This window comes from Hypanus sabinus, chromosome 3 (assembly GCF_030144855.1).
Source record: "Hypanus sabinus isolate sHypSab1 chromosome 3, sHypSab1.hap1, whole genome shotgun sequence".
NCBI lineage: Eukaryota > Metazoa > Chordata > Chondrichthyes > Myliobatiformes > Dasyatidae > Hypanus > Hypanus sabinus.
In genome coordinates, this window is record NC_082708.1 from 144641442 (window position 1) to 144666200 (window position 24759).

The 24759-nt window shown below is 42.0% G+C and overlaps 1 protein-coding gene across 1 annotated transcript in view; it reads right to left on the reverse strand.

Moving 5' to 3' along the window:
- Positions 1-1961: 1961 nt before the first annotated feature.
- LOC132391733 (insulin-like growth factor-binding protein-like 1) overlaps positions 1962-24759 on the reverse strand; it is a 40806-nt gene continuing 18008 nt past the window's right edge. Inside the window, 4 exon segments of the mRNA XM_059965293.1 lie at positions 1962-2674; positions 4755-4872; positions 5996-6112; positions 7699-7808. Coding sequence (XP_059821276.1) covers positions 2637-2674; positions 4755-4872; positions 5996-6112; positions 7699-7808 — 383 coding nt within the window. The 3' untranslated portion in view covers positions 1962-2636.

Below are 24759 nucleotides of genomic sequence, written 5' to 3' on the forward strand. Positions count from 1 at the left end.
TCCCTAGTCTCCAAGGGCCACGACGATCTAAGTCCCCAAGTCCAAGGGCCACGACGATCTAAGTCCCTAGTCTCCAAGTCCAAGGGCCACGACGATCTAAGTCCCTAGTCTCCAAGTCCAAGGGCCACGACGATCTAAGTCCCTAGTCTCCAAGTCCAAGGGCCACGACGATCTAAGTCCCTAGTCTCCAAGTCCAAGGGCCACGACGATCTAAGTCCCTAGTCTCCAAGTCCAAGGGCCACGACGATCTAAGTCCCTAGTCCCCTAGTCCAAGGGCCACGACGATCTAAGTCTCTAGTCCCCAAGTCCAAGGGCCACGACGATCTAAGTCCCTAGTCCCCTAGTCCAAGGGCCACGACGATCTAAGTCCCTAGTCCCCAAGTCCAAGGGCCACGACGATCTAAGTCCCTAGTCCCCTAGTCCAAGGGCCACGACGATCTAAGTCCCTAGTCTCCAAGTCCAAGGGCCACGACGATCTAAGTCCCTAGTCTCCAAGTCCAAGGGCCACGACGATCTAAGTCCCCAAGTCTCCAAGTCCAAGGGCCACGACGATCTAAGTCCCTAGTCTCCAAGTCCAAGGGCCACGACGATCTAAGTCCCTAGTCTCCAAGTCCAAGGGCCACGACGATCTAAGTCTCTAGTCTCCAAGTCCAAGGGCCACGACGATCTAAGTCCCTAGTCTCCAAGTCCAAGGGCCACGACGATCTAAGTCCCTAGTCTCCAAGTCCAAGGGCCACGACGATCTAAGTCCCTAGTCTCCAAGTCCAAGGGCCACGACGATCTAAGTCTCTAGTCTCCAAGTCCAAGGGCCACGACGATCTAAGTCCCTAGTCTCCAAGGGCCACGACGATCTAAGTCCCTAGTCTCCAAGTCCAAGGGCCACGACGATCTAAGTCCCTAGTCTCCAAGTCCAAGGGCCACGACGATCTAAGTCCCTAGTCTCCAAGTCCAAGGGCCACGACGATCTAAGTCCCTAGTCTCCAAGTCCAAGGGCCACGACGATCTAAGTCCCTAGTCTCCAAGGGCCACGACGATCTAAGTCCCTAGTCTCCAAGTCCAAGGGCCACGACGATCTAAGTCTCTAGTCTCCAAGTCCAAGGGCCACGACGATCTAAGTCCCTAGTCCCCAAGTCCAAGGGCCACGACGATCTAAGTCCCTAGTCTCCAAGTCCAAGGGCCACGACGATCTAAGTCCCTAGTCTCCAAGTCCAAGGTTTGTGTTCCTCTTTGTCCTCCTTGATTTCCCGGTTCTCTGTGTAGCAGGTAATAAACGCTATTTTATTGAACCTAAAAAAGACGTATTTGTGTCCTGCTTGTGGGTCCTCTCCCAGTACCCTTGCCTCCACCTGATAACAGTTCCAGAAGAGTTATTACCCTTTAACCATTAGACTCCTGAACCAGTGTGAATAACTTGACTCACCTCAACTCTGAACTGATTCCATGACATCTGGACTCAATTTCAAGGTCTCTGCAACTCACATTCTCAGCATTATATATTTATTATTTTTTAGATTTGCACCGTTTTTCTTATTTTGCATATTTGTTTTTTGTCAGTCTTTGATAGTGTGTAGTTTTTCATTGATTCTATTGTATTTTTTTTGTTCTACCATGAATGCCTGCAAAACTGAATCTCACAAGTGGTATATGGTGATATATACTGTATGTACTTTGATAATAAATTTACTTTGAACTTTGAAGTCAATTGGGAAGGGAGGGGAAGTGGAGATTTCTCCAAATTATTCCTGGAAGGTGCTTTGGAGGCTCAGATGGCTACTTGTAAAGATGGAGGAATAAATGTCATGTCCCAAAGGGGATGTGTATTTTGGGACAGCTTGTGCCCTATAGGTACAAGTTGGTTTATTAGAGGCATACAGGTTAGTTACCTGTTCATTTGTTACTTGCTCCCAGAATTTATAGAATATTGTTGAAATAAATAAGTACTTGAAAAACAAATATTAAAGGTAGTTAAATGTTTTTGAAGAGTAACAGTAATCTTTATTAAAACACTTTGAAAAAGAGTACACAACAAAGATAGCTATTAAATTTCTTATCTTTCATTGGAAACCTCCATTCTAAATTAGTCATACTAGCCAAGAACAGTGCTGTGTCATACCCAGGAGTTTAGGAAGCATGGTTTCCTAAATTTGTTGGCTGCACAAGTTCCACCATGTTTGTTCATTAAAATTTGAAAGTGAACTTCTTTAAATATAAAACCACAAATTTTAAAAAACTTATTCAAAGACTAATCATTGCACTAAACACAACACAACTGATGTATCATTTAAGAATTTTTGCTGAAAGATTAAAACTTGGTTAATGTAACATGAAGTGTCTTCATTATGGTGCTAAGGTATATGACACCCATCTGTGTTTTATACAATCACTGTGAGCTTCTAACATCCTCAGTCCCAACCAACCTCCTCTTCATGAACATCTAAGGCATTTTCAATTGCACACTGAGGTTCTGCAAATGCCTATCGTTTTATACTGGATGTACTAATGTTATCGTAAAAACTTTAGAAAAGTAGAAGAAAATGGTAGAAAATACATCATTTTCAATTCAATCTGTTATGTTTCATTTTTCTCTAACTCTAAAATGCAGGAAAAGGATTTATCAATGTGGAGTTATCCAGGATTTAATTTTCTTCCTTCAGAAAGTCCTTTTTTTTCTTACCTGGAAAAAAATGACAAAAGTGAGTAACATTCTAAGCAAGAAGGAAGAAGAAATTCTAAAGATTAAAAATTAGCTTTATACTCAGTGGCCACTTTATTAGGTACATCTGTGCACCTGCTGGTTTATGCAAATACTAATCAACCTGTCATATGGTGGCAACTCAATACACCAAAGCATATAGACATGGTCAAGAGGTTCAGTTGTTGTTCAGACTAAACAGCAGAATGGGGATGATTGCTGCAGACCAAGAAATGATTGTTGGTGTTTCAGTATTTCAGAAACTGCTTTCATAGGGGGTGGTTGAAGCAGATAGTATCATGACCCTCAAAAGGTGTTGGAAGGGGTACTTTGATAGAAAAGGAATAGTGGGACACAGGCTGATGCAGTCACAAGGACTTCAATAGATAGGTGTTATGGTTAGGATGGTCAAAGTGTGATGAAAAGATCTGCTTCTGTGCTATACAATTCACTGATTCTGTTCTATGACCTGTGACTATTGATAAACTTCTGCTCCAGAAAACAAGCAAAGTCAGATAAAAGTGGGAGAAACTAAAGTAAAACAAAAATGAGAAATGGGTAGGAGAGAGAAGAACACCACCAGAAAACATTCTATTCATTGCTCCTCAACTGAGCCAGGAAAGTACATAGCTCCTAGTTTGTCCCAATATCATACCTTCTGGATACACACCACACCTATTCCTCCAACTCCTGTAGGAACCTTGATCCAGAGGTGATACATAATACAGTGCAATAATTGGAAAAATGTATTTAAATATAATTTTAACAATTACATTGGTTGTTGTTAGCTCCTTCTCTAAACGTTTTAATTGAAATATTTTCCTCTGGTGAATTTCTAGTGAATGCCATCCAAGCAACACACAGAAAATGCTGGTGGAACGCAGCAGGCCAGGCAGCATCTATAAGGAGAAGCACTGTCAACGTTTCGGGCCGAGACCCTTCGTCAGGATTAACTGAAAGAAAAGAAAGTAAGAGATTTGAAAGCGGGGGGGGGGGGGGGGGAGGGGGAAATCCAAAATGATAGGAGAGGGTTGAAGCCAAGAGCTGGAAAGGTGATTGGCAAAAGGGATACAGAGCTGGAGAAGGGAAAGGATCATGGGACGGGAGGCCTAGGGAGAAAGAAAGGGGAAGGGGAGCACCAGAGGGAGATGGAGAACAGGCAAGGAGTGATTGTGAGAGGGGCAGAGAGAGAGAAAAGAGAGAGAGAGAAAAGGGGGGGGGGGGAAATACTAAATAAATAAATAAGAGATGGGGTAAGAAGGGGAGGAGGGACATTCAGAATACAAGTTGTTGTTCCTCCAACCTGAGTGTGGCTTCATCTTGACAGTAGAGGAAGCCATGGATAGACATATCAGAATGGGAATGGGATGTGGAATTAAAATGTGTGGCCACTGGGAGATCCTGCTTTCTCTGGTGGACAGAGCGTAGGTGTTCAGTGAAATGGTTCCCTCTGGGTAGCCTCCAACCTGATGGCATGAACATTGATTTCTCTTACTTCCGTTAATGCCCTTCGTCCCCTTCTTACCCCATCTCTTACTTATTTATCTATCTGTCTATTCATTAATTCTCCCCCCTTTTTTCTCTCTCTCTCTCCCTCTCACAATCACACCTTGCCTGCTCTCCATCTCCCTCTGGTGCTCCTCTCCCCCTTTCTTTCTCCCTAGGCCTCCAGTCCCATGATCCTTTCCCCTTCTCCAGCTCTGTATCACTTTTGCCAATCACCTTTCGAGCTCTTGGCTTCATCCCTCCCCCTCCTGTCTTCTCCTATCATTTCTGATCTCCCCATCCCCCCTTCAAATCTCTTACTGTCTTTTGTTTCAGTTAGTCTGGATGAAGGGTCTCAACCCGAAACGTCAACTGTGCTTCTTCCTTTAGATGCTGCCTGGCCTGCTGCGTTCTGCCAGCATTTTGTGCGTGTTGCTTGAATTTCCAGCATCTGCAGATTTCCTTGTGTTTGAATGACATCCATTACGTTTCTGCAGATTCAGTCACATTTTCTAATGGGACATAATTTCCCACTAGGCTACCAGTCTGTTATTATGTTCCCAAGTATCAATAGCACCTTTAGTCATAATGACCTTCTCCGTGACCGTGATTGTGCCTTCAGTCTGAGCCTCTCCAAGGATGTTGCTGGCATGACATTGATAAACACCTTCGTCTTCCTTTGTCAGTGGATTTATCTAAGTTATAAGGAGGATCTGAGTTACAAATATTATATGTAGAACCAATAATGATTGCACATTGAACTGCAAATAATGATCAACCCATTAGGAACACTATGTATAGTCCATACATTAATGAAATCACAGTATTGGTATTTATTGGTAGAAATACTTGATAGTATTTTTTTTAATTACAAATCACTAGTCATAGTTACTAAGAAAACAATTTTAAAAATATCCATCCAGCTGGACCTTAAGTAGCCCTCATTTTAATAAATAAATTGCCATTAATGAAGACCATTTAGGAAAATGCATCATCTCCCTCTCTTTTTGATTAAATGTTAAAAAGAGTTATGTGTAGGCAATAAACTTCCCCAGTTTCGAGAAGTCACCCAGTGAAAAATTGCTCTGCACCCGGCATTTTGCAGGGAAGGTTGTCTGATTACTGCAGAGTGGTGTTAGAAAGAAGTATTCACATAAAAAACACCACCAGGGAAATACACAATATCAAAAGTACCCTGGCAACTTTAAAAATCTATAACTGACAGATATTAGTTTTATGCTGATTCTTTTCAGCTGCTATTTTAGACCACTAGCCTTGAAGAAAATTGTTTGTTAATTTACATAATGATTTTGTTTGTGTTTTCATTTTTTTGTTGCTGAAAGGACAAAAGTCCTTTGCAGGAGAAACATAAACGTGTTAACGTGCTGGATGGTGCATATTGATTGAACAGGTGGGAGACTGGAACGGTCTGGTGGAGAAAGGGAAGAGTATTTCCATCAGAGCGTCAGAGTATGCGTTTTAGGAAAGGAAATGGCCTCAACCAATATCGAAACAAGCAGGAGAAAGTAGGCATTTAATATGTACATTGAGTAAATGCCTTCTCTTTGATTCTGTAATCCTTTAATTGAGATCTCTTAAAATCATTCCATTTCTAAGCCATACAAAGCAGTCTTAATAAAACACTTGCTGATCTGGATTTTCTCTCAGAGATGAAGGTTAATGCATTCTTCCCGGACTGTCAGAGAACAGTGGTGCTGGTTGTAGAGCAGTTTGTTAATGAAAGAACTTGCCTCTTTATGATTGCCTCACTCACCACTGGGTTACCTAATCTCTGCACGTGTCCAATCTAGTACTTACCAGAACCCATCCGGTGCTTTCGTGTTTAGATGGCCCACCGCGGACCTGAACTGCAAGATTCACTCGATCTCCGGGTAGCTCTTCCAAAAGCTTTATTCCCTTGGGTGACTCGGTGACCTACTCACAGTCAAAGTGTAAATATTTGAGCGATGAGAAGGTAATAAGTACTACATCAATGCAGACTTATGGAAATGTGCAGTAATGAATAAACAGAAGGCTGTGCATCAGTCTACATGCATGCCAGCACTTCACACCAGACAATACAACTCTGTTCCCAGATGTGAGGACTTGCAAATTCAATTTAAAATGCGTAATTAGAATTTACACGTAACAACAGGTACTTATTTAGATCTGGTTACAGATTCTCTTAAAGATAGGAAAGGTATTTTTCCACGTAAAGAGTAAACCTTGCTCATCTTGTGTTTGACGGTCTGGTTAATGGCTGACAACTAATGAAAATGTTGACCTATAAGTGAATCTAGGATGATGGTGGATATGCAGGAAATGGGAGCTGAGGATAGAATCAGATCAACTATCAAGTTATTGTATTGCAGAACTCGAACGGTCTATCCTTGTTTCTGCTTCTTCTGTACTGTTGAATGTGCTAATTTAAACATTGTACGATACTCCTAGTCTATCATTGGCTTTCATATGTGCTTGTGTGCTTCTCTGTAACAGTATCTGATAATAAGGATGAATTGTTACCGAATTTTCCAGAATATTGCAGCTATCAAGCCAAAGCCAAAATGTATCAATTTCACTGAATTCTGCTTTCCTCCTACAAGAACAAAGCACGTAATCTGACATGTTCTTGCGGTGCCTTTTTGAACTTTAAACTTAAAACCTTGTTTGCCATATTTCATCTTCTCCACAGTCTGAAAGTTTTAGGTCTCAAACTCACCAGCATATCCCTCTTTGTTTGCACATCTGGGCCAATACTTTGCTCTGTGGTTGACATCCAGAATGCGCTGGTACAAGTTCAACATGAGTCACACCATCTGGCATCTTCAGAAGACTCCAAAGGAAATGTGCTGAGGAAGCAACTCTTGATGACAGTGTGTGCAAACTGGAGCTTAACAAATGTAGCTACTGTCATGTGTACAACACACATGGAGGATGAAGGATCCTGCAGCAGGGAAGAAACCCTTTCTCCGTACTGAGTATTTCTCTTGAGGATTATTGTGAGCTAGTGTAAATCTAAGTCTTCTAGAGTTGCTGGTTTACAGGAAGGCGTGCTCCCAGAACTCACGGAGGCTGCCTTGACATTAAAATATCTGGAGTTTGCAGTTGCTCTCTATGAAGCAGCAAGGGACTATTTCACTAGGGGTCTGCTTGGCTTCTGAAGATTGTGATCAACAGTATTGGGACTTCGGATTATGTTGGAATTTTGTACCCTGTTGCATCTCGGGACAGCCTGCTACTTAAATAAAGTGTCATCTATAGTAATGGAAAATCTGCAACAAAGTTCTAGACTGCTCTTGGTGATATTATATTTTTGTCACAAGCACAAAGAGTTTTAGTGTGTCTTTAATATCATAATTTTCACTGCAATGTTGAATTACCTTTCACAGTTTCAGACTGTGTCCTAGTATTGCATGGTATCCTTCGGTACAGGTATGTCTACTACAGTTTTGGATTTTCATCTTTGACTGGCCTTTCTATAAGAGAAAAATAAAATATCCTGCTGATTGCCTGTGTCCTACCTTTCTCCAGGTGACAATCGGAGTTGGAACAGCTTTCACTTCACAGGCCAGGTAGACCTGGGCACCAGTCACATTCTGGACTGACTTTGGGGAAAGGATGATTACAGGAGCTATAAGAAAGCAGATGAAAGAAATTTACTTTTCAGAAACAAAATCTATTTAATGTTGGGATCTCTGTACATATTGTGAACTGACTTTGAGGAGAGAATGATTACAGATGCTGGTAGAGAATTCGTTGGAGAAATTCATCTTTCAAAAGCAGAGTTTATTTAATATTGGTTTCTTATGTTTCAAATTTCTATTTACAATCTTTCTGTCCTGCTCTTTCCTACCGTGTGAGAATTTTTCCCTCAACTGAAAATGAATGAGATGCTCCGACCACTGATGGGCAGCCACCTTTAGGAGAAAAATCAGGAATTACTTTTTCCATTAACATTATGATGAAAACCTAGAATTTTTCCCTACTTGTAGGTTAATGAGAGCTTCAAGGTTGAGCTAGTGCTAGTGAGGGCATTAAATATGTGAATAGTGCAGGAACTTAACCAATGGTAGATGAGAGGGTTACTGTAATGTGGCTGTGCACGCTTGGTTGCAGACTTTTCCCATGCCATAGCAATACTTAACAAGTTAAAGATAACTGCCAGCCTTTGATATGCTGTGGGATCTACTGGGTCTAAATGCATCAGAAGGTAGGTCATATTGGAGCTTTAGGAGGAGCAGATACTACAATTGTGAATTCTCTCCCTTTCATCTCATATTTTCTGTACTAATTAATCCATTTGATCAATTGGATGGGATCATTTGTGATTTCCATAAACTACACTTCTATCAATAACAAAATTCCTCTTTGATTAGTTTTCCCTTTAAGTAGGGAAAGACAATGTCAGTCAATTTGTGAACGAGTTGAACATACAGAAACAGGTCCTCAGCCCATGACGTTAACCTGAGCTAATTAAACTAGTAATAAAACACTGTCCATTTCCACCTTCTCTGCACATTCATGTGCCTAAGAGCCCTTTAAACAGCTGACAAACAATAGAAAATCTGCAGATGTTTAAAATCTGCATTCTTCCAGCATTTTGTGTGTTGCTTAAAAAGCTCTATTATTTTTGTCTCCACTACCCTCGCTGACAGCACATTCCAGACACCCAGCACTCTCTGTGTTAAAAAAACTGCCCTACAATTCTCCTTTAAACTTACCCCCTCTCACTTTATGTGTGTACCTTCTAGAGTTAGACACTTTGAATCTGGGAAAAGCTACTAGCTATCCACTCTGTCTGGCATCTCATAATCTCATAAACCTCTTTCAGCTTCTCCGCTCAGCTTATGCCACTCTAGAGAAAAGAATCCTAATTCGTCCATCATCTCCTTATAGACCATGCCTTCTAATCCAGGCATCATTGTAGTAAACCTTTTCTGCAGCCTCTGCAAAGTCTCTACATCCTTCCTATAGTGTGACAAACAGAACTACATGCAAGCTAGCTGGCACATAATGTCAGATTAGATACATTAATTTAAGCATATTGTTCCTAAATCCAGAATATGGTGTCAAAACAATATTACATATACAGTACAATATTATATATAGTACTATCATAACAGCAGAAACCGAGGGAGAGAGAGAAAGGGAGGGGTATCATTCACACACTTACTTCAATGTGAACAGGAAAAACAATAAACCGTAGGCCAAACAGGGTTGACAAACTAAAACACTCAAATGAAAAGCTAGATGCCGACACAAGGCTGGAAGGAATATCTAGATAGTAAACAAATACCACTAGTCTTCAGTGTCAGTCGACTTTATAGTCCACTCTCAGGCAATGAATGCAAGCAGGCAACGTAATGTTGCTGTGCTTTGCCAAAGTCTCAACGAAAAGATGGAAGTTAATATCACCATAATTAAATAATTAGGGGACACATGCGTATTCACCAGCACAATTGCCGAATCTGCTGCGCAGCCAAGTCCGTGGTGTGACAGGGCCCCCTTACCCAGGCACAGCTCTTAAGGCACCACAGACCTGTCCCACTGGAAGTTCCAGACGAGTGACTTCTCCAAGATGTCCTTCACCGGGAATCCAAGAACGTTCATCAGAACTATATTCTTCCCTATCCACAAGGTACTGGACCTTACTATGTATCCAGCGAGATGCCAGGAGACGCCGCATTGTATTGACCAGGGAACCATATACCAAGTGAGGAGGAGGGGGAGTTTGGTGTGACTGAAGCCAGGGGAGAGGTAGTAACTGGCTTGAGCTGCGAAACATGGAATACTGGGTGGATCTTCATTGATGCCGATAGATGCAGTCTATGGGAGACCTTGTTGACAGCCTTTTCCACCACAAATAGTCCCATGTAACACGGAGCCAATTTGCAGCTCTCGACTTTCAGGGGAAGATCCCTTGATGCCAAGTAGATCTCCTCACCTGGCTTTGAAAGGCTTTAACTTTCGGTGGAACCAATCAGCCTGCCGGGCATATTACTATTGTGCGTTCAGCAGAGAAGTCCTGGCTTGCCTCCAGGTGTGCTTGTAGTGATGGATCAGCTGTTCAGCAGCAGGAACTCCTACATCGATCTCCTGGTCAGGGAAGAGCTGTGGCTTGAATCCCCTGTGGCATTCAATGTGGGACATACCTGTGGGGGACATCTGGAGGTTATTGTGGGTGATCTCTGCCCAAAACAATTGGGAGCTCCAGTATGTGGAGTTGGAAGAGGTAAGCAGTGCAGGGTTGTCTCCAACTCCTGGTTCACTCTCTGTCTGGCCATTGGCAGAACCAGACAAGAGACTGGCTGTGGTTCTACAAGACAGCAGAAAGCCATTCAAAGGTGGGAAGTGAACTGTGGTCCACAATCAGACTCTATGTCTTGAGGAAAGCTGTGGAGCCTGAACGTGTGTTGAACCATGAGTGTGGCAGTCTCACGAGCCGATGGGAGCTTAGGGAGGGCAATGAAGTGGGCAGCATAGAGAATTGATCCACAACGACCAAAATGTAAGTGTTTCCATTAGATGGGGGCAGCCCAGTGATGAAATTCACCTAGAGGTGGGATCAAGGGAGGTGGGGCACAGGATACGGACATAACAAACCAGCAGGATGCTGGTGTGATGTCTTGTTCAGTACACAGGTGGGACAGGCAGATACAAAGTCATGGACATCCTGGGACATAGATGGCCACCAAAATTGTCTCTTAATAAACTCCAGGGTCTGTTGAATTCCTGGATGGTCAGCCAGATGGTGGAGTGACCCCATTCCAACACTTTGGAGCACAATGTAGCAGGGACAAACAGCTGGTTGGGAGGTTCCCCACTTGGGCTTGGGTCCAACTGTTGGGAGGTCTTCACCTCTGTCTCTATTCCCCAGATCACTGGACCAACAATATACGAATGAGGAAGGATGGGCTCCGGATCAGCGTTGTCCGCAGATCAGTCGAACTGCTGGGACAGAGTTTTGGCCTTGGCATTATAGCTGCTGGGACGATAGGTGAGGATGAAATTAAACGATGAAGAGGAGAGCCCACCAGACTTGACAGGTGTTGATTCGCTTTGCGTCCTGAATGTAGGAGAGGTCCTTGTGATCTGTCCAATCCAAGAAAGGATGCTCTGCCCCCTCCAGCCAGTGTCACCATACCTCCACTGCCTCCTTGACAGCCAGAAGTTCCTGGTTCCCAACATCATAATTACTCTTGGCCAGGGTCAAGCAAAGGGGTAGAAAAGCACAAGGGTGCAGTTGATTGTCTGCAGAAAGCACTGAGAGGAGACAGCTCTAATGCTGGCATCGGATGCATCCAACTTGACAACGAATGTCTGCAATGTGTCTGGGTGTTGCTGCATGGGGGCAGTAGCGAAACTTCACTTAAACTTCGAAAATGCTTGGTTGGCACTGTCTGTCCAATGGAATCCTGCAGGTCTTCCTAGTGACTGCATTAATGGGAGCAGCGATAGAGCTGAAGTTCTGGATGAAGCGGTGATACATGTTTGCAAACTCCATGAAACACCATATCTGTTTGACTGTAGATGATTTGGGCCACTCTGTAACTGCCTGGGGTAATTATATAGCCCAGAAACAACACCTAGTCTTTATCGAATTTCTTGGGCTTGGCGTACAGGTTATTTTTGAGGAGCCATCTCCAGACATCGATAAGGATGTCATCTAAATACACAAAAACAAACTGGTTCAACATGTCCCTGAGCACATCGTTAACTAAAGCTTGGAAATCAGCGGGGGTGTTGGCCAGACCTAAGGGTATCATGAGGTACTCACAGTGGCCATTAGAGGTGTTGAAAGCTGTCTTCCACTCATCCCCTTCTGTCATACGAACTAAATTCTAAGCATTGTGCAGATCAATTTTGGAAAATATGGTTGCTCCCTGGAGATGTTTGAATGCAGATGCAGGCAGGGGAAGAGAGAAGAGGTTCTTCACAGTGATGTTGTTCAGGGACCAATAATTGATGCATGGATGAAGTTTGCCATCTTTCTTGTTCACAAAAAAGAAGCGCGCTCCTGCCAGTGTGGTTGATGGATGAATGAACTCCATGGCCATTGCCTCCCTGATGTATTCCTCCATGGCCTCCATTTCAGGATGAGGGAGGGAAAAGTGCCAGCCCCGAGGTTAGCACCAGGTATGAGGCCTATGCTGCAGTCATATGGCTGGTTTGGGGGCAGGGAGGTGGCCATTCTTTTACTGTAGACCTCAAGAAGATCAGCATATTCAGCTGGAATATCAGATAGATCCACATTTTTAACTGATACTGGAATGGATTCTTGGAACAGAGCTTCAGCTGGACTCAAGCAGATGGACAGGCATCCCCTCCCCATTCTTGGAGTGCTTTAAGAGAGTCAATCCATGAGTTATGTTGGGATAACCAGGGGAGACTAAGCATCAGTGGCATTCAGGTGAATCAACCTTATAGGACAGTTCTTCACTGTGGTTGCCTTCGAGCACAAGTTTGAGGGATTTGGTGGAAAGGTGAATCTGGCCGGTTGACCGTCCATGGCTTCGACGTTGATCTTTTCTCTTAGTTCTTGTGTTGGAACTCCCCATCTTTGAGCTAGAGTGGCAAAGATTGTTGGGGCAGCAGAAAAGGAGGACCTGCGAGATGCTGGGAGTGGGACATGCGGCCAGAGGCTGCTAAATCGCACTGACCCTGCTGTTTGCAGTGAGTTTGTGGATGGAGGCTGTGAGAGCAGAGATCGCACATACCTGACTCTGTCTACAGTGATCCGTTGAACAGTTGCGGCGAGGGATGATACCTGTTCTTCTAGATGAGATTGGGCTTGGCGGCACAAGATTATCTGCATCAATGCTTCAGTAACTTCACCCAGGACAGATTCAATTGCCTGTAGTTTGTGCCCTACCTGACCAATGAACCTCAGGACCAAGGTCAGCTGCGCTCTATCTGCCGGGTCCATCTTTGAAGTCAAGACTTCCGGTCAGGTCATTCCAATGTGGCCCAAGTGCGGAGAGAGAGACACTCAAGTGGGTCGATAGTTCACAGACTTTAATGCAATCAGGCTGTTAAGCGAAAAGAAAATAAAAAATGCTAGGCCAAGCAGGGCTGTTAACTAAAACTCTCAAAATGGAAAACTGGATGCCAACACTGCAGCTGAAAGGAATATCTAATTATAAAACAAACATCACTAGTCTTCAGCGTCAGTCCACTTTCTCAGGCAAGGTCAAATGCAAGCAGGCAGCATAAATTTACTGTGCTTTTCTCAAGTCTTAACAAGCGCTACAACGAGAAGGAAGTAAAATACTGCCATAATTAAATAATTAGTTGACACATGCATATTCATGAGCACAATTGCCGAATCTGCTGCACAGTCAAGTCCTTGGCTGTGACAGATACAGCTTAAAAAGGTCCTAGCTAATGACGTGATCTACTGACAAGGTGCAGCTATAGAGGGCTATCTGGTATAAAATGAGCAGAGGACAACAGTTGATTCTCTCTTTATAGAGACTTGTTCACTCACGTAAGGGCTAGATGTCAGTTCTTACTACAATTATATAAAATTTCTACCTAGGTAACTATGAACTTAAAAGCAAGGGAAGGCAACACAAGTTAATGAGGTAGGTTTTTGGGATGGGGCAAATTGATTTATGGTTAGAGATTTATTAGATTTAGCTGATTATTTTAAGAGAGTTGATTATACATGATCTTATTAAATACCACAGCAGGTATGAGGGGCCAAATTGAATCAGGCAGCAGCTATGGAGCGGAATTAACAGTTGATGCTTTGACCCGGGAGCCTTCATCAAGACTTGGACCGAAACGTCGACTGTTTATTTGTCTTGATGGCTGCTGCCTGACCTGCTGAGTTCCTCCAAAATTGTGTCTGTTTGTCTCTGTATTTCCAGCATCTGCAGAATCCATTGAGATTATGAGTCGTCAAATGCTCTGTTTCCCCTTTTACTTCTTATTTTCTTGATGTTGGTGAGATGCTTCTTATCATTACATAATTCTGGTCAATTAGAATTAGTGTACACTTAGCGCACATTGAATGATGATCATTTGCAAGGATTAGAGAATATGAAAGAGACTTTTAAATGCTGTTTTTTGTGAAGGACAGCAAATTCACAGAAAATTAATGATTTTTTTTTATTTCCAATGTTGGTTTTAATCTTTCATCCAACTACCCTAATGGTCTGTACTTTACCCTGGCTCCTAAAACCATGTTAACCCGGTTAACCAGGAAAGGACACCAGATGCCAATCCCATTTGATCCAAACAGCAATTTAATATGCACTGTATGAACCATGCAGTCAGGGTAGATTTGTTTGTTGAGTGGGCTGCTTTAAACTCAGCTTCACACTGTTAAGGGAAAACAGAGGAGCCATAACAAACTTCGGAATACAACAATAAAAACTTGGCACTTAGGCAACTTAGTAAATACGAGACAAAATTGTCACATAACAGGCATGATAACTTTGTTTCTAAGTAACTGTTCAGCAATCAGAGTCTAGACCTGTGTAACGATTAGATCTGTATGAACAGTATGCAAGACAAACTTTTAATTGTACCTCAGTGCATGTGACAGTAATAAACCAATTCCAATGATTCAGGGCTGTGGGTTCAAATCCCTCCAGAACACCTTGTAAATTTAAATCCAAGCATTTAAAATATTGTCTTAGTAATTATTGCCTTGTAAAACTGTTTCATCAAGCAAAGCAAATCTTTGATTTTTACCCAGTCTGTCCACATGTCACTAAGACTCACCAATGTGTTTCACTCTTAAATGCTCCTTCCATTCAATGCCATTAAGGATGGGCAATAAATGCAGTCATCACGGTTGGAATCAGGTTTACTATCACTGGCATATTTCATGAAATATGTTGTTTTGCAGTAGTGCAGTGTAATACATAAAAATTATTATAAGTAATATAGAAAATGAATAAATAGTGCATAAACAGCTCAAAATAGTGAGGTAGCATTTATGGATTAATGGGCCTTTCAGAAAGCTGATGGCAGAGGGCAAGAAGCTGTTCCTAAAACATTGAGTATGTGTTTTCAGGCTCCCATATCTCCTCCCTGATGGTAGTGATGAGAAGAGGACATAACGTGCATGGTGAGGGTCCTTAATGATGGATGCTGCATTCTCAAGGCAATGCCTTTTGAAGATGTCCTCGATGAGAAGGCTAGTGCACATGACATAGCTGGTTGACTCTACAATCTTTACCAGCTTTTCTCGATCCTGTGCATCGGAGCATCCATACCAGGTGGTGATGCAACCAATCAGAAGTGAAACTGCACCTTACTGACATTGAGTGAAAGATTGTTGTGAAACCATACAACCTGCCTCCTCAATGATCAGTCATGTCCACATCCCATGGTGAATGAATAAAATTAGACAGTGTGTCCAATCATCAACAAAATATCCTTGTAGTCACAACAAGTCAGTGTTATTAACTTACCTTCTGCATAATCTGGAGCTTGCTTCTCAGTACAAGGCTGCTTCAAGTTAAAAACACTGCACAATATTGGAAATAGGACAAGATTTGCTTGCAGATGTTTCCTAGTGCAAACAAGCATCTAATACATCCCTGATTTAAGAGGAGTGCAGCAGAAGCAAAAGGAAATAACACAATGCTGTACAGCAAAGCAGATGGGAGTTACAGGGTGAAAGAATTGCAGGGGATCTTTCCCAGGGGTTTCAGTGTCAGGGTGGGGTGGGGGGGGGGGGGGGCACAGGGCCAGGATTAGAGCTCCCTCTGCTGAGAATTCTCTGCCTCTGACCTGGCAGGGATCCACCTCACTTTGTCACACTAGCCCTGCAGAAGTTTATGTATTTGCTGCACTTAGCTTTTCTCCAGTCCTCATAGCTGTACAACTACTGCAATGAAACTTAGGGTGAGCTTGAATATAATCTTCCTAATTACACTTCCATCAGCACTAAAAAGACTCAGGCTACTCAAACAGCACCAAAATCCCACTGAGTCAAGCCAATGGAGCTATTGACTGTTGAAAGCTCAAAGTTAGGACCAAGTTAAGAAGTCCATTGATTCAAAATCCCTAAATTTCTCTATGCTCAGTGTGGAACTGGGAAGAAATGTAGGTAGTAGAATTTACAATTTTATAAGGCAGTGGCTAACAGGCCTTTATAAAAACTATCAAGTGAATGCCACAGCAGGAGCCACTATTATTGAGCCTGTAGTAAATCGTTCCTCTTATTAACAAAGTGGGAGAGTGATTTTAAAGGGGGCTCCAGAACTTTTGCCAAATATCTTCTTATTATGAGAGAACTGGGGATGTCTGCAGGGAAGCTGGGACTCCCGTGGATCATTTATAGATTTAGTTTTGACAGCTGTTACATTTCACACATCCCCATCTGCTAGTAATGTTCCATTTCTAAGATAATGAATAGGGTAAAATCGGACATAATGTTTTTCAAGAGAGTGTCGAAGGGCTGAAACAGTTTGTGCTTTGACACATTTCCTATAGAATTGTTAATTGACAGCAGCAATACAGATGCATAAAAAGCTTTGGTTCTCCAAACTGCAAGGAGCAAAGGATTATTCTGCTATCCATTTTGGTTTAAAAGTAGAATTCATCTATTATATTGTCCTTTAGCAAATGTTACAAAATAGATTTCCTGAAATTCCCATAAACCTACTATCTTTTCTTCTCTGGCCCATGTGTGACTACGGACAACATGGACTACTCTTCCCTGCCTTTTGAAATGACCTGTAAAACCATTCACTTATATTATAAAAGCCACATTAAAACAGAATGTTGGCTTTTACCAGAGTTCAAGAAGATTGTTTATATTTGCGGTTACTATTTAAAAGAGATACGAAGTACAGATTATTCTGTCAGGGAAATATCACAGAGTGATAGAAAATGGAGACAGGACCTTCAGCCCGCTGAATCAGCACTGATGATTAAACACCTATTATAATAATTCTACAATAATCTCATATTTTATTTTTCAGGTTTCCCACCAGCTGTGGGTAACAGCCCAGTCTCTCACTCACCGACACAGCAGGGGAAGTTTACAGTGGCCAATCAACCTATAACACACACCTTTGGGAGGTGGGAGGGAAATGCATAGAGTCATAAGAAGAACATGCCAATGTCATGCAGACAGCACTGGATCCACGGAGCTGTGAGATAACGCCTCTCTACTAGCTGCACCACTTTGAAGCTCTTTTCATCAAAGGACATGGAAACAAATTATTTTCATACATATTTAAAATGGATGTAGATAGATTTTCAATAAATAAGACACTGAAAGACAACAGCAGATAAACAGGAATGCAGAATTGAGGTTAGAATGAAATCATCCAGTCATTCTTGATTCAACTGAACGATGAAGGAGGCTCAGTGGTGGTGGTGGTGGGGGGGGAGGGGGTTGGGAGGCCTTATCCTGCTCCTAATTCATACGTTGCTACCATATACAGCCAAGTTTGATGGGATTTTGCAGCGCATTACCTCATCAAAATAGTAATTACCTATATTAAAAATGGGGTAAAATTGGTAGGACAGCAAATTAGCCATGTAATCTTGGCTGTACATAATTGTGGAAGAGTGGGCTTCTATGAGCCTTGAACAAAATGATAATAGGCAAAATGCCTTTGATGCAGCCATCCAAAAACCAATTTTACTCCAGAGCAACACACACAAACTTCTGGAGGAACTCAGCAGATCAGACAGCATTTATGGGCGGGAATATAACAGATGACATTTTGGGCCGAGACTGTTCTTCAGAAATTTAACTCTGCTTATCACATCCAATCCATTCCAGAATATGACAAACCTCACAACAGAATCCAAACGAGATTCCACACTTCTTCAAACACATTAAAATTATGTCTGTGTGGGCACAAGTCTTCTGAGATGAGGACTTGAGTATGTATGGAAGGATGAGTCAAAAGATGGAATAATCTCCCCTGTCATGGATTTACCATTGTGATTATGCAGAAATGCCTCAAGTTAAGTCTGGTAATATCTCTAGCCCCAACTTTTGGCTCAACATCCCAAGTACTGTTTGATTGTTAAAAGTTTCAATGCATTCCTTGATCAGCTCAGTGGGCTCTTTTGAACCCTAGCCAAGATGCCAACTTGTATTCATTCTGCTAGAGGTCATTTTACCTCAAAGATAGCAATGTGGTGCAGCTGGTGAAGTTCAGAATGGATGGCTTCACTCACTGCAACACTGAACTGATTCTACAACCTATGAACTCATAAATTCCCCCAAGTGTGTAAGTGATTGTCAGAATTTGAGGGAAGTTGATGGGAATGTGGAGAGATTAGAACAGGGTGGGCAAGGATTATTGTAAAGGGGCATTTGAAGGTCACTATAGACTTGATGGGCTGAAGCATGTTTCTTTTCTGTAGGAACCCACAGCTCTTTAAAAGAAAGCAAACTTCCCAAGTCCTGCCTTGGGTGAATTCCTCATTCTCATTTTTGTTTCCTTATGAAATAAAAACAGAATCTGCTGGAAATTCATAGCAGGTCATGCAGCATCTGTGGAGAGAGTAACAGAACAGATGAAAGATCATCCATCTGAAACAGCTAGATCTACACACTGGTGTTTGCATGACCATCTCCACATTTCCAGCCACTCCCATACTTTAGTTGACATCATCTACAGTGGTTTATATTATTTTTTGGCTTGGCTTCCAATCCATAAATTTGAACCCATCCAAAAATTGTCCTGACCATATACAATTCCACTTCCGTCATTGCCATCTGTTCTGTCATCTGCAATTGTCATCAGCTTTGCTGTGTTTAAATTTATCAAAGTATAAATTACCATCTGGGACTGTGAAGATTACAATATATTCAATATAACAAACATCAACAGCAGCCACTGAAGTTTAATATGAGAAGTTTGGCTTCTCCTTTGTTCCAACTCAAAGTCCACTATGTCTGCTTTTTGCTCCAATGCTCTCCTGAATTTTGATGTGTGAAGAATAAAATAATCCACTAGAACCAATGAGCAGGGATCCAGAGGCACTGGTGCAAGGCAGAGACAGCTGCCACATCATTTCAACATCACTAATTGTAGTGTTTGGAGCCAACTTCCATACACTGGCAGCAAGGCTCCAAGTCTGAAATTTGTGATGTTGAAATATGTTTACTGTACCAAAGAGGAGGCTAGCTCCTGCTTGAACTTGTCCATGGAGAGTCAGTACAAATGAGACTTAACTTCCTCAGATTTGGGAGAAAATAAAAGACCTGTGAATGCATCTCCAAATAGATTCAAAACAGAGTAATAGGAATGAGTCACTGGAACAGAAAGACTTGAATCTTTTCAATCCATTGCTACTACTAGAAGATGTCTGTATAAAGTTTTCATATTGCATTGAAGATAAATTGCATATTATACTGTACTTTACACTCAGTGGCCATTTTATTAGGTATCTCCTTTACCCAATAAAGTGCCCACTAATTGCATATTGATGGCCTTCAGCTGCAGCAGCTCATCCACTTCAAGGTTCGATGTTTTGTGAGTTCAGAGATGTTCTTCTGCACGCCACTGTTGTAATGTGTGTTTATTTGAGTTCCAGTCACCTTCCTGTCAGTTTGAACCAGTCTGGCCATTCTTCACCGACCTCTCTCATTAACAAGGCCCTTTCACCCACAGAACTGTCACTCACTGGATGCTTTTTGTCTTTTGCACCATTTTCTGTAAACTTTAGAGACTGTTTTGTGTGAAAATCCCAGAAAATCAAAGATTTCTGAGATGCTCAAACCACCCTATCTGGCACCAACAATTATTCCACAGTCAAAGTCATTTAGATGACATTTCTTCCCCATCCTGATGCTTGGTCTGAACAACAACTGAACCTCTAGAGTCTAGACCATAACTGCAAACTTCTGTGCAAGATGTTCCTGCATTACATAATTGGCTGATCAGATATTTGCATTATTGTACAGGTGTACCTGATAAGATGGCCACTGAGTGTATATTCAAGTTTATTCTTTACAATCAGATTCTTTAATATCTCTATTAAAACGGATGTTTTATATATCTTAACTGTGGAGTGTAGGGTTTTAACTCACAGTCTAACAGGTGCAAATTGCTACCATTCATTGCTACTATAGCATGTCTGGAGAACATGCATTTAAGCTGAGGGATGGAGTGAGTTTAGCGTTCATGCAATTAAGGTGAGGGGATAGTATTGAAGGGAGTTATATGGGGCAAGTTGTTTTAAAAAACAGTTAGCTGCCTGAAAAGAGGGATTCAGGTACAATAGTGAGGTTTAAGAATCTTTTACACAGACATGTGAATATGCAGAAAATGGAAGGAAAGGAATTATGCATGAGCAGGAGATATTCAGTATAATTTGACATCTTGTTTGGCACAGACATTGAGGTCTGAAGAACATATTTCCCATGTTACTCTATGGTCTATATACAGCACAATATGGCATTATTTATGCAATGTCTTGAGATTGTAGCAAAAATTGAATCATTTTCTGAAATCAGCATGACGCCTCATCATTGTAAGAGGTACACATTTCCACTGTACAAATTTCAGTCATTTGTCACTGAGTACCATTCAGTGAATTGAACAATCAGTGTACAACAATTGGTAATCAACTAATGTAGGTTATTTGGTGGCCAGCCAGTGTAGACAATTCATTGATCTATTCCTGGCTGGCCTTCTACTTTTCACCTTCATTAGGAGAAATGGCACCTGTCCTAACCTGCTCCAGTTCTGAATGTGGATTAAACCTGACCAACAAGGGATCCTGGATGATCAATTTTAAACATTCTAATTCCTCTGAAATATTGCGGAATGTTGTTAGCTCAGGTTGGCTATTTGTAAGTTTGGTTGATTGCCAAGCTTGACAAAATATTTGCAGATGTTCCAGCTTCAATCGAGAAGCCATCATCAGTGCACAGTTGAAGGTGGTGTCCCAGAATAGATACTGATTAGACATCATGATCTGGTTGGCTGCTTTAAAACACTGAACAGTTCAGCAGTGGATGATTTTGATTGGCTAGCTAATCCCTCGAAGCTAGCCAGTCAAAGTCCTCTACTTGTTTTCAAATCCATCTGTGGCTTCATCCCTCCTTCATTCTGCAACCTCCCCCAGTCTACAACTCGCTCTCCTCTGAGATAGTTGTGATACATTAAATGTGGCCTCGGCCCTCCACATTCATAATTTGAATTGTGTTGTCATTAGTGGCTATGCTTATGGACCTCTGCTCTGTAATTCCTTTCCTAAACCCCTTTCCCTTAAATCACTCTTTAAAACCTTGCTCATTCATTAAATTTTAGGTCACACCAAGACACTGGAGACTGCAGCCACTAGAGTCTAGAGCAACAAGCAAACTGCTGGAGGAACTCAGTGTGTTAAGCTGTGTTTCTGATGCAGGGTTTTGAACGAGGATATTGACGAATCCTTACTGTGGCTCAGTGTTAAGTGCTGTTGAAACTCTTCTTGTGAAGCATCGGGGGGAGGGGGGGGGAATTTCTTTGCAACAGCAGTTGCAAAAAAAAAAGAAACTATAAACACAAATTGTTGTGTTGCTGATATCAATTCAGTGAGCACCACTGGCGGGTAACAAGTGGATAAAATTCAGTGAGTAACTAATGAATTAATGTACCAGTTGCCATGCTATGTATACAGAATTATCTGCACTTGTATAAAAATCCAAACAGATTATCCATGTCCCTTGGGGATATACCTGCTGGTCCCAATGCAGACAGCTTACCTGGCTCCATTCTAATACTTTAAGTGGTCTCAAGGTAGTGCGTGGGGCAATAACTGATGACTTGTCAGTGCCTCCCACATCTTAGCAATGATCTTAAAAATATTAGTCCAACCTCTTTGTGGAAATACAATTGAACCTTTATATTAACGTATTTTTGACCTTAGCTCTGTGAATAAATAAGAGTGACATTTTGTATAGCTGGGAGCAGGAATTTACAGAGGGACATGAACAGATTTAATGAGCATGAAGCTGCAATTCAATGAGAGGAAGCGTGATTAAAAATACAAATTATAAAAATTTCATAAAAGAGGACTGGTTAGCAAGAGAGATACACATACGCATCTAAATACAGTATGTCTCCTGTAAATCACAACTCCGAATTACTAGTATGAAAATTGTGGAGGAAGCTAAATGTATCCTTTGACAGAAATGTTCACACTTAGAATTAGAGAAGGAAGCAGCTAGTATTTTGTGAGATATAACTCCAGGAAAACTTAAACTCAGCCAGCTGTTGGTGTGCTTGAGCACAAAGTTCCAGATTGAAAAACACATGACAAAAAGGGAAAATGAAGGAGAGATGAAAGGCTTTGGATTGCAATGAAGAAGAGAAAGAAGGGAAGAGGGAGGCTTTGTGGGGAACAGAGAGAGCTGTGGTTAACAATGAAGAGAGAAGCAGCAAAAAAAAAGAAATTTATGGAAACAGTAGCAAGATCTTTAAACACTTCCTGGACTTCCAGCCAGGTCCAGGCAACAATTTTAACCCATGTTTTGATGACAAGTTCTGTCATCTTCAAGGGGGTGATGCATGTGCATGTCTAGTCCGATGGTATATATATTAAGTTCCTGTCGTCCATTCCTCCTGATTGATTAGGCCTTAACCAATCAAGTTCCTGCTCTCTCACCTTGTTTAAAATCACTTTCTAGTTCTTACTTAGAGCGAGACCTTCATCTTCCTTGAAATTCTAATTGTCCGGTCTTATTTCAATGGCTTTCTTTACCAGGCAGTCCCAAAAGCCATTGGCACTGTATAGTAGTTCTGTGCTGTTGAAGTCAATCCAGTGGTCATTGCATATGCAGTCTTCTGATACTGCCAATTTCTCCGGTAAACCCAAAAGGATACACCACCAATGCTCCTTCCACCATGCACTGTTCCGCATTCAAAGGGAACCCTGTAAGGGCCAACCATCCTGAGTTCCAGGTCACCTTTGACCAACATAACCTGGGATTTGAGATTCCTTACGGGTTTGCTGATGGTGTTATCTGGTATTTCTTCAGGATCCTGGTGATCCTTCCAAAATCCATGGAAATATAGGGAAGACAAATGGTAGTGATGGGTTCCTCCTCGTTATTAGGTTTCCTCATTTTTCCGTCAACCCTTTTAAGAGCTTGACTGATTTCCCTCACCCTGTAGCTATTCTGCAGCTTATGCAAGACTCAGCCTAAGTTACCTAACCACTGCTGAGCATGAATTCTTCAGTGAGCACACGCATAGGCAAGAATGATAAAGTCACACAAACTAAACAAAATACACAATTGCTCAGCTTTGCACAGCCCCATTGACAGTGAAGCAAATGGGTGGCATTTATTCACCTACAACTCAGTTGTTTCTGCAGTATATTAAAAAGCAGCAACTGATAAATGCCTACTAAAATAGGTGACCTGTTAATATATTACAATGTTAATGTTAATGCATCTGCAGGTCAAGGCAAAGCCTACATCCTGTTAGTATTTCACCAGTAATGAGATGAATGTCTGGGCATGTTCTCTTTTTGAAGGTGGACACATGAATCTCATGCAAAGCCCTGGAACCCACATTACTTGTATTGTTATTTATCTGGAGATTCAGCATGGTAACAGGCCCTTACGGTCAATGAGCCCCTCTGCCCGATTACACCCATGTGACCAATTAACCTACCAACCCATGTCTTTGGAATGAGGGAGGAAACCACAGCACCCAGAGGAGACCCACATGGTCATGGGGAGAATGTACAAACACCTTACAGACAGTGGTGGAATTGAATCCAGGTCACTGGCTCTGTAATAGCATAATACTGACCATTACAGTGTCTTAAGGTTGTCATAGCTGGGGGAGGTAGTGGGGATAAGCTCCCACCACCTATCAATTGCTCAATGGTGTGTGTGTCAATTAGCATCTGACAATCAGAGCCCTTACATGTGGTTTAGCTGCTAAGCCCAGCAGAACCATTTCTACTGACAGGAGAAGAAGCAAAGGCGGATTATTAGGCCCTTAACACCAGTCACTTCTGGCAGATGTGGCTCATCACCTTTGGTTGCTGCTCATCTAGGAGAAGGAAAATTCTGATCTCAAACCTCCACTACTTTGCAGCTACATCCTCTCATGGGGAAGGCTTTGGGATGAAGCTGAAGGAAAAATCCAGAGCAGGAGTCCATACAGCAGTTCTACGCTGAGTTCAACGCTGACTGGCTGGCAACTCCTGTGATGTCGTTGGTGTAAAACTATTGGTCTCTGCGTTTCCTTTTGATTCATCAGCTGCATGGGGTGAGGGCCCTGCTGTGTGAGCAACAGCGTTCTCTCCATATCGTACTGTCCTGGCCTGCATATCAGGTAGACAGCTGTGGTTGATCCTGACCAATGGAGGGCCTCAACCACTACACTACCATGCCGCCCCAATTTAACTCTGATCTTGTCCCTCTGCGTTGGAGGATTCCTGGAGACTAGGAGGAGGCACATACTTTAACTAATGCTTACAGAGCCTTAAAATTGAATTTAGGATTTATTCTTTAAGGCAGCAAAATTATGATTAGTTATTCTAAATCTCATGGCCCACAGTATTCAATGTTTATCAGCATGAGTCATTCTTTAGCTGAAGTAAGAGCAGGTGATATATCAAAGGAAGACTGAAAGGGTTCCAGGAAG